Source organism: Physella acuta, unplaced genomic scaffold (assembly GCF_028476545.2).
Source record: "Physella acuta isolate Inbredline_101_S28 unplaced genomic scaffold, ASM2847654v3 ptg001164l, whole genome shotgun sequence".
In the NCBI taxonomy this organism is placed as follows: domain Eukaryota; kingdom Metazoa; phylum Mollusca; class Gastropoda; family Physidae; genus Physella; species Physella acuta.
In genome coordinates, this window is record NW_026732681.1 from 20001 (window position 1) to 30768 (window position 10768).

General features: G+C 31.9%; 1 protein-coding gene across 1 annotated transcript; it reads left to right on the plus strand.

The window, feature by feature from the left end:
• Positions 1-4134: 4134 nt before the first annotated feature.
• On the plus strand, positions 4135-10768 carry LOC131956637 (uncharacterized). Its single transcript, XM_059321165.1, has 13 exons — positions 4135-4166; positions 4969-5063; positions 5377-5503; positions 5823-5925; positions 6305-6383; positions 6573-6712; positions 7011-7114; positions 7724-7855; positions 8108-8297; positions 8466-8648; positions 8890-9117; positions 9460-9574; positions 9794-10768. The coding sequence occupies exons 4-11, from the start codon at positions 5856-5858 to the stop codon at positions 8892-8894; spliced, it is 903 nt and encodes a 300-aa protein (XP_059177148.1). The 5' UTR covers positions 4135-4166; positions 4969-5063; positions 5377-5503; positions 5823-5855; the 3' UTR covers positions 8895-9117; positions 9460-9574; positions 9794-10768.

The following is a 10768-nucleotide window of genomic DNA, read 5'->3' on the forward strand; positions in this document are numbered from 1 at the left end:
AATATCTTACAATAATAATTGTGACTGGGGAATGAGGTATAGATAGATTAACTTTTAAGAGAGCAGTGCTATTTTTATTGTGTTATATTTTTATAAAAAAAATTATTATGGTTTAAGTTTAGTATAGCTTTTAGGCTCATATCAGACATATCTTCTGCAGGATACATAGTTCATACAATAAGATGATAAATTACGCACTCAAAATAAATCTATACTAGACTAATAGATCTAGTAATTTTTAAATAAATAATACATTTTTAAATAAATAAAATTAATTATGCATCAGTTTAGCTGCTTGTTCACATTGCTATTCAAACATCAATTACCATTTAAAATTCACATAGAATATATATCAGATGAAATAGCATGTCCTTTTTATCAGCTATCATTCAGTTAGCATCACAAGCTTTTTTTTCTCTTAGCACAATTCTAAAGGACAGGTTTTTGTTGCAGATATGCAGCAATTACATCACAAATGAAAAAAAATCAAAAGCAACCCTTCCATGAACTGGGGAAAAATATTTTGAATACAAGGGCAATAATTAACAAAGTGATAAGGCCTCAGATGGGTTTGAACCCGCACCTTTCAGCATGACAGCCACCCACATGTCCCCTCGACCACAAATCCTCATGGGTGTTTTTAAAATTAAATTATGATTAAATCTATAAAAAAAGGCACAATGTGAATAGCCCTAATACGGCTATTCAGTCGACTGGGAATAGACACTTTGTTTTTGTATTGATTCTATAATAAATAGTGTGATCTGGGCCTATGAAAAAGGCCTATATTTATATTTTATAGATTGATTATAGCATGTGTTAGTCCCTAGTTACTTAGCCTATTATAATAAGTAAGTAGCCTGCTAGAATAGCCTAGATTTTGTTTTCTTGTTGTAAGCCTATGCCTATGGTGAAACTCCATTTTAGCGTAATTTATTCGCCGCTTCACGTTCACCTCCGATTGAGTGTATTTTATTATATACATATACACCACTAAAACACACAAAAAAACGTTAGAAGAACACTAGGATTAGTAGGTGATAGATATGGATCTACTTATTTTTTTTATTAATGTGTGCTTTAATTAGAAAAGGTAAAAAAAAAGATTATAAATAAGCATTACAGTTTCATTTAAATAGCGTAAAAAAATCCCTGCATGGTCAAGGGTTCACTGTGAGCTCACAGTGACTTTATCAGCATATGTCATAGCATAGGGTCATTGTGAGTTCATTTAAGTTAATCATGCCTTGCAATTTTGCTTTTCTACTTTACCCATTGCCATGAAACTCTTAACTGACGCTGACATATTTTCAAGAAAAAAAAAAGTTTAATCTAGATCTAAATAAATAGTAGGCTACACTTTAAATATTCCAAATTTTGGATTTTTCTCAAGTATTGACAAAATTAATAAAAAAAAACTAAACCAAACATTAAAAAAGAATTCAAAAGTCCGTGTGATTTCCTAACGTTTTTTTGTGTGTTTCGGTTGTGTTTATAATAAAATACGCCCAACTGGAGGTGAATGTGAAGCGGGGAATAAAATACGCTAAAATGGAGTTTTACCGCCTACTTCTACTACTCAAGTTAGTAGTACACTTCTTTAATTTTCAGCAGTCAACTAATCTTAGAATCTACTTCTTAAATCTAGATAGCTTCGCATTAGCAACAAATGTCAACATTTAATTATTATTGCCTAAATTACTAAATTATTGTTGATCTAGATTTCTATTGACAAGCTACTAGATTGAACTAGATTTAGCACCAGTAACTAGATCTAGAAAATATATAAACTCACTGTATCTAGAATTATAATTAGGCCTATTATCATTTTAATTTGACTACCCACACTCACGATGCTACAGTCACTCTCTTCTATAGTAACTACACTGGATGCTCAACTAAACTGACATCCACAGTAGTCTACACTTAGACAACTAGTCTGCACTTGTGAACGCGACAGTCTACACAGTTGACTATTCTAGAGTTTCTAGAGCAAGTAAGATCTAGATTAGAATCTAGAGATAACTTACAACAGATCTCTACTTCTACAAACACACTAAAATTCACTAAATAAGTAAATTGGTAATCTATTGATATGGGTATGTATGTGGATAGATCTAGATCTAGTAATGTGAAAAAAGGTGACTCTTTATTATGGCTTTAATACTAGTATATTGTGATATATTTGTGTCTTATATAATAGATAATTGAATACTAAACCAAAATGAATGTTTAAATAATATTATCTATTGCCAGAGTTGTTTCGCACTTTGTCGCATTTCCATCAATCTGTCATCTGTATAGCGGCTATAGCCACTTTGTCTTCTTCAAAGCTTCATCCAAGGGGAAGTTTCTCCCTGTGCGCTGACGCACGGGTAAACATGTTGTTTGGCGGCTGTTTAATTTACGCCGTGAGTTAGAGAGGAGAAATATCTTGCCGGACGTTAGTGCCTGTTGCACCATTTTATTTTTACTGTAGAAAATTTTCATGAATATCTAGTATCTACCTAAAATCCAATTTGTTACCGCCATCCGTGAGCTGAAGGAATATCCGCCCCAATGCGGGGAACCCCACCCACGCATAGCGCGGTGCTCTGAGGTAATATCCATATCCACACCGTAGCGAAGCATGGGTATAAGCTAGTATCAATACAAGCCAGAAATTAACTTTAAACAGCAGTGTTTGAGAGCGAGATTTGCTATCAAACAGCGGCCATCTGTAAATTAGAGTGGTTTCCCCTGAATCTCTATAAACTTTACCAAAAGAAAACTTAAACAACATAGCTTAAATAAGCAAATGAGCTTGGTTGCATAATTATGGTGAAAACAATGACAAAACATTGCTAATTTTTAGTGTTACTGATTATTGAAAAGTTTTAATAAAATTGTTTAAAAAAAATTAGATCTACCTGAATGAAACTTTGTATCATTTTGTATTGTAACTTTTATTTTTTTTTTTAAAACATTTAAACTATTTTAAACCCTCCTAAGACCAAAATTAACATGTTGAATAATTACTAAAATTTAATGAGTCACCTTTCTTTCACATTACTAATACAAGTAGTACGTTAATACTAGAAGTACTCTGAGTACTGTTTGTTTACCAAATCATTCAGCATGAGTAATGTCCCCTGGGACTAGGCTTGTTGACTTACCATGCCGTACGTTAACTTTAAAATAATATAGGGCCTACTTACCGCCACAAAACTGTTCTGCCATGATCGAACGCAAATACATTCAGTTCCTAACCATATAACAAAATAGAGTTGAAATTTTTTTTAAAATTTGTTGCATATTTAGAATTCATGATGATTTTTTAAATCTTAACTAGAAGCCCAAGAAACACGCAGCCGCCATGTTGTTTTTTTATCAATCGAAACATTGTCACAAAAACTTTTTTAGTTTGAAAATTTAACCTCTCCCTGGCTCAATATACTTCAAATTCCTGGAAATGATCGAGACATTCCACGAGGCAAAAGTAATTAATAATTTCATTCATTATTTTCAACGGTTTAGCTTCAATTAAAAAATACAAAACAAGTAAAAATCAATACTTTAAATCAGTGGCGTAGCGAGGTCGGGTGTCACCCGGTGCGGCACTTAATGGTGTCACCCCCTCAGAGGCGTAGCGACTCTTCCCAGAGACAAACTTTCAATCGATTTGCACCCCCCCCCCCTCGAACTTTCGATATGCACCCCCCCCCCCCCGTCAAATTTTTCTCAGTATATTTTACTATTTTTTGCGTTGATGTCACCCCCCTAAATGGTGTCACCCGGTGCGCTTCACAACCCCCCCCCCCCTCGCTACGCCTCTGCTTTAAATCCTGCTTTACCTTTCAGCTTAAACATAATTTTAGCGCTTGCCAATTAATTTAATTTTTATAAGTTTTTGAAAAATGACAAAATAGCAAAATATTACTGATACTCCCTCGGTCAGTCAGCTCCACTCTTAAAGTCAGGCCCTGGGCATTTCTGATTCACCGGTCAGGAAGACGCCAACAACAACTGGACAAGACGCATCAGCACCACAGCCACTAACAAACACGTTGCAGTACCCGGAAGAAACACTGCACTGAAAGAAGCCCCCAGCCCTCAATCACACAACAAACATTGATACAACAACAACAACAACAACAACAACAACCAAGAGGGAAAAAAAGACAGCAGTAAGTAAAGAAGACACGGAGCCTGCAGCCACCACCCCGTCCAAACACCAATTTAAAATACAAATCGCCCAGAGGCGTAGCTAGGGGAAGGTAGGTGGGGCGGCCGCTCCGGGCGCCAACCATAAGGGGCGCAAAACGGAGTTTAAAAAAAATGAAAATCTCGTTTTAGCAGCATTAAAGTCATAGTTTTAAAAACAATAGCACGGCACAAGGCACGGACTGATTTAACCGTTTTCTACATCTATTGTGTGACGCTGCAATAAAAACTGTTGAGTGGGGGCGCTTTTTAGTCAACGTGATTAACTATTTCTAAATGGAGGTTGGTGTCACCCGGTGCGGTCCGCACCCCCCCCCCCCCCTCCTCGATACGCCTCTGGCTTTAGCGAGAGTATTGTCGGGCTTTGAATGTGTGTAACGGATGGGAGGTAACTCACAAGTTCTTAGAGCCACCTACCTACTTTGTTTAACTTGAGACGAGCTCTTTTAACTTATTACACTTGTATTCTATTTAAATACATAAAACTTTTATCCTATAAACATGCAGAAAAAAAATTAGCATTTTCTTAATTCAAGTGAATTAATTCATGATTTGATATTTAGTTTCTTGAAAGCCTAGTAGTTGGGTAAAAAATTATCATTTGACAGCTGACATATAGTACAAAAAGTGTGGCAATATCGTAAGCTGCTTGCAAACAGTTGAAAAATATTTAAATTCTATTACAATTAAAAAGATTAAATACACCAGTAAAAAATTAAAAAAAAATAACACATTTTTGATTAACAGCTAAATCTAAACTAACAGGTTCAGGTAAATTTCCGCCCTTGTTCAGCATCACCAGTTGCCACCTGCAACTGTAAAACTGTGATACAGTCAGGGGATGATGTCATTGTATTTAAGTGAGTTTTTTTTTTATTTTAACATAAATTAAGAATTGCATATTCACTTTTTGCATTTACTAAAAAATAGTGTGTTTTTTTTTCAATTTTATAACTATTCTTTAAACTTATCATTATTTATGCATATAAAAGGTTAATCACTTGAATTATATATATATATATATATATATATATATATATATTGTTACAATTTTTCTAAAATTGGATTTTAAAGTTTAACTTTTTAAAAATTTCCACTAAATTTTAAACCATTTTCAATTAGGCCTCTATACAAAAAACAAATTACTTTTTAAAAAAATTATTTGAATTTTAGTTCTTGTGATGCCAAACAAAACCGTCTACGGTCCGATGCTGCAGCTCTGAATGTCCAGGTTATTCAAAATGGGGAGCTAACTCCTGGAACTAAGATAAAACAACTTGGTGGAGGTCAACAGTATGATGTAGGCTATTTCAACAATTAAAATCATAATTTAATATTGCTATCTATAAACACTGTGATGTTGACTATTATTTGAATTATCAAAAATTATGATTTAATTTCAGTATCTATAAATAGTATAAACAGTAAATTTAAGGCTATTGCTTGTAATGTTAAAATCATGATTTAATTTCAGTCACTATAAACATAATATAATAAAATATTTTCAGGTAATTTACTAGAATGGCACATAATTAATTTATTATATTGTAGCAAATTTGTTTTCTGTGTCTAAAAATATGATTACATTTAGCATTAACCGATGAGCACATGTGTTTCAGGTTCTTCTACCAACAGGAACTGTTGTGTCTGTGATGCCAAGCATGTACACCTTCATGAACATTTTTATTACAGCTTCACCATCTGACTTTAATGAGACAGAAGGTGATACACATTTTATCAAACCACATGATTCTGTGTGTCTTAAAGTCTTACTTAACTAGTCATATTTTAATTATATATATATATATATATATATATATATATATATATATATATATATATATATATATATATATATATATATATATATATATATATATATATATATATATATATATATATTGTAAATTAAATATAAGTTTCATATTGAAATGTGTTTAATTATAAAGTTATGCTGTGTTTTAATTATTTTGAAATTATGACTGAATAGTTTATTCTAGTTACTGGAAACTAATTTTATCATCACGAATAAAACGCAGATGTGATGGGAGATATTTCCTTGTTATGTTACATTATTTTACTAAACGTATTGTTTTCACAGGTCTATGTGGTAATTTTAATGGTAGAACAGATGCTGATATGGGCAATTTGAATGAAGACACATTTAACTTGCATTGGAGGTTAGTTCAAATAAATGTTATTTTTACTTTAAAGTAATGTAGTTTTTTCCAATCTAATTAATTATAAAAAGTGGAGTAGATGAAATGTTATGAAAAATCTGACATTAAAAAGAAACTAAAAGAAAAGATTAAACTGAATCATTTAGACATACATGATTCGGCAAATACTTGTAACTGTATGTTTATCAGAGCCAGTACAACCATCTACTGTGGTGTACCAGCGGTACCAGCACAACAAGATCCTGAACCAGCAACATACAGTAGCTGTACTCAAGGCTTTACACCCATCTCTAAGCCTGGATTGGATGTTCCTAGATGCTCATCTGATAGTAAAATTAAATATTTTTTCTTGAGTGTTCTAAATGTTAAAAGCAGTTAAGTAAACCTAGCATGGATGCAGTGTTTCTTCCAGACTTTTTTCTCTGGGGGGGGGGGGGGGGGGGGTAATCTCTTTGAAGAGATGCCTGAAAGAAACTCTGCATGGATGTTTCTCGATGTTTATTTCCTATTAAAAAATTGTTCTTACACTTTCTAAACATCCTAAACAGTACACAAAATAGCTGTCATAAAATGAACCAAATCTTTTGGACTTTATAATTTCTTTTTGGTATTTTATCTCACTATTAGATAATGATATAACAAGTGCTCTTAAGCTCCAATCCATGACTAGTAGCAGTTGTACCTCAGAAGCTTCTAGGGAAAAAAGACAAGCTGCTATCTCTTCTGTTTGGGTGAGTTTTTCTTTTGTCTATTGCATTTTCAAATCTTTTAAATAACACTAAATAAAATTTTGAGGTTTCCAAATCTCTGGCATTTTATGTAAAATACATATTATAAACCAGTGCCTTCTAATAAAATGGAAATCGATAGGGCCAATTTTAGAATTGTTAATTTACAATTAATTGAATTTTGGTTTATGAACTGGTACTAATATTGGAATATGCTTTTGTGAATATTCTTTTTAAATTGACCAATAATGCATATTTGTGAGCTTAAGCTTAATGTGCCCAATTTGTATAGCCCCCTAATCATAAACCTATACATATATGGGTCCTCATAATAGGACTAGAAGAAAAGAGGTTAGCTTGCATTTTTATTGAGAAACAGTTGTGTTTATAAACAAAAAGGAGCAAGTCAAACTATTTCTGTAATGTGTTTTTTTTTAAATTAAATCCTATAAATGGAAAATATTTAAGCATAGGCCTAAACAATTTGTATTTAAAAAATGTATATTTAACATTATTATATTGAAACAAAAAAATAATATTTTTTAATATAGCAATATTTTAAGATGAAATTCAGAGTTTCATTTAGTTCAAAATGTATGATATCATTCTTAGACCACATTTGCAGAAGCCGAGAGAAACTGTTCAGATTATTTGAAGAACAGTAGGACAGTCAAAGCCTGCACAAATCAACTTTCAGATGACAGAGTTAAGGAGAGTATAACCAACTGTGCTTTTGATCTGGTGGTAAAAATAGCAATCTTTTTTTATGCTAATGTTAGTTCTAGCAGTTTAAAAATGTTATCAATTAAAATTTCATAAACAAAAGAGCACAGGACTGTTTGATTGGGCTGTGTCACATGTTAGTTCTAGCAGTTTAAAAATGTTATCCATTAAAATTTCATAAACAACAGAGCACAGGACTGTTTGATTGGGCTGTGTCACATGTTAGTTCTAGCAGTTTAAAAATGTTATCAATTTAAATTTCATAAACAACAGAGCACAGGACTGTTTGGTTGGGCTGTGTCACATGTAAGCAACCTGGCAGAGGAGTGTATCACACGAGCTGAACATAACCAAAGTTCATGGACAGGTGAAGGTGACACACCCGGTGAACCTGTACTTCCTCAAGCCATTGTCACCCAGCTGTGTGTCAGGGACTGTGGGGACAACGGACATTGCCTCAACTGTAAGTTTTCTCTATCCGTAGTTGAAAATATTTTTTTTACTGGTTAGCAGAAATTTACCTCTAATATTCTAAATATTTAATTAGTTTTCAATTTTTACTAACTAAAATATCAAAATATTTTTTTTTTATTTGTTTCACCTTCAAGAAAATTTTGTGAAACATTTCCAGCGTTTTGTAAATGTGAGAATGGCTATTTTGGTGAAAGTTGCCAGTTTGGACCAGATACTCTACCATATATTTTTGGAGCAGAAAAAGCTTGTGACATAGAAGAAACAAATTGTGAGACTGTTACTATCTGGAGATTACTTCAGCTCATCATACAAATTCTCATGCAAATTAAACTTTGCCTCAGTAAGAAAAACACTGCATTTCATTTATTTTTAATATTTTTCTAGCTTGAACGTTTTTTTAATATTACAAACCTATGTGTTAAATTTTTTTATTTACATATAGATCTGTCTGATTGAGGTTTTATTTGTTAAAGATATTTAAGATAGCTAGATCATTTCTATTATTACAAAATAATATGCTAATAGTTATTTAGCTACCTGTTGTATTTCTGCTGTATTCTCTGTTTGTTGTACTTGAACAGATTGACACAACAGCAAGAAAAACAGAGAGCAGTGCTGTAGTGAGAGCAGAGTACATCAGCATGTACCAAGTTGGATGTACACTCCCTACACGACGCAGCGCCTACATCACCGTCACAAATGATGGCGTCCGTCAGAGTGAAAATGTTTACCTTCATGTTGTCCACAACTCCAGCTGTCAGACGTGTGTCATCAATGACAACAAAACTGATGTGCATTGTACTGTAACAGTAAGTGGAAAATTAAAATACTTCCTCTTGTAAAAATATGAATTCATGAACTGTTTGGAAAGAAATGAAAATCAAATAAATTGTCATAACAAAAAATTATTCAGAAATTTGGAGAAAACTATTCTTTATTAATTACTCATAGATATGTTAGTTCTTTAAAAATATGATACAAAAATATGTTTTTTACTTTCCCTGCTTTTTCATATATTTTGCATTTATCCTTTAGTGAACCCTTTTTTAAAAAGTAAAATTAAGTGAAATAATATACATCTTATTTGTTTATCATTCATTTATGTAAAACAAATAAGATTATGTTGACAAATTGTTACATTTTTTATACAGAACAGCACATGTGCAATAGATGGACAATGTTATTTTCAAAATGAAAAAGACCCTGATGATTCTTGTAACATCTGTGTTGCCAACAGTAATGTACACATATGGACTAGAAAAACTGGTATATGTGGCATGGTCTTTATAATGCTTGTATATATGATTAGTGTCTTATAAACAGTATTCCATATTTAGGTTTTAAATTATTTTAAAAATCTTAATTTTATTTTAAAAATGATACAAAACTAACACAGATCAATGTTATTTTTTTATATGTATTTGAAAAACAAATAGTGCATCAAAACAAATAATTTTTAATATGATTTATTTTTTCTTCTTTTAGATTGCAGTGACAGTCTTTCTAAAACAGCAATCATCCTGATCACAGTGTTCACAGTTCTGATTGTTTTGGCTGTAGTCATTGTTGTGTACTACGTTTATAGGAAAAAGAAATGTTTCACATGGAGCACAGAGACAACTGCTGTAAGTGATCAGTACGTGAAGGTCTCACTCAAAGACACAGAGGCCTCTGAAGAAAAGATTTAAAACATATAGGGTCTCACATACCAGAGCTAGGCATTCAGAAACCTGTTCACTAGAACGTAACACACTAAATAAAGCAGCTTGGTACATTCTCATCAATCACCTACAAACAATTCATTGACATTTCTGATAGCAATTATCAGAATCCATAAATTACATACTCATTTATAAATCTAAAAATAACCTTGATATTGTCTTGAATGTAAATTGTCTTTCTTATGGACTAGTCTTTTTTTAAACAGAGATTATGTATTTAGGTTGTATTTTTTTGTTTGTATTTTTTTAATGTTTACTGCACTCAGTTTGAATCTTTGACTTTAGTGATGAGTATAGCTACATGGGTTTTTGGTATTTGTGGGCTGTTATTACATTATACATCCTTTTATACAACAATATATATTGCTTTATTGTTATAAAATCCCATATTTAAACAATGCCTTAATTCAATTTAATATTTTTATTTGTGGGACTGTAAAATGGCTAACTTGAATGTTTACTGGAGATTTATTTCTGGTAAAATAAATGCTTTCAAAGATTGTTATTTAGTGGAAATCTACGAAAAAACTTAACGCGTTGAACTATTCTAAAACATTCCTCTATTTACCTTTGTGATCAACATTATGCTGTTTATTTTAAAATCTAAACTTTTTACATTTAATTTTAAAATATATTGTTATATTAAACTTTGCCCACATTTAATATAATAATTTTACATGTGATAAATTGTTGTGGCTTGGTATGTTACATGTTTTTTCTCAACTTTCAGTGTTTTTAA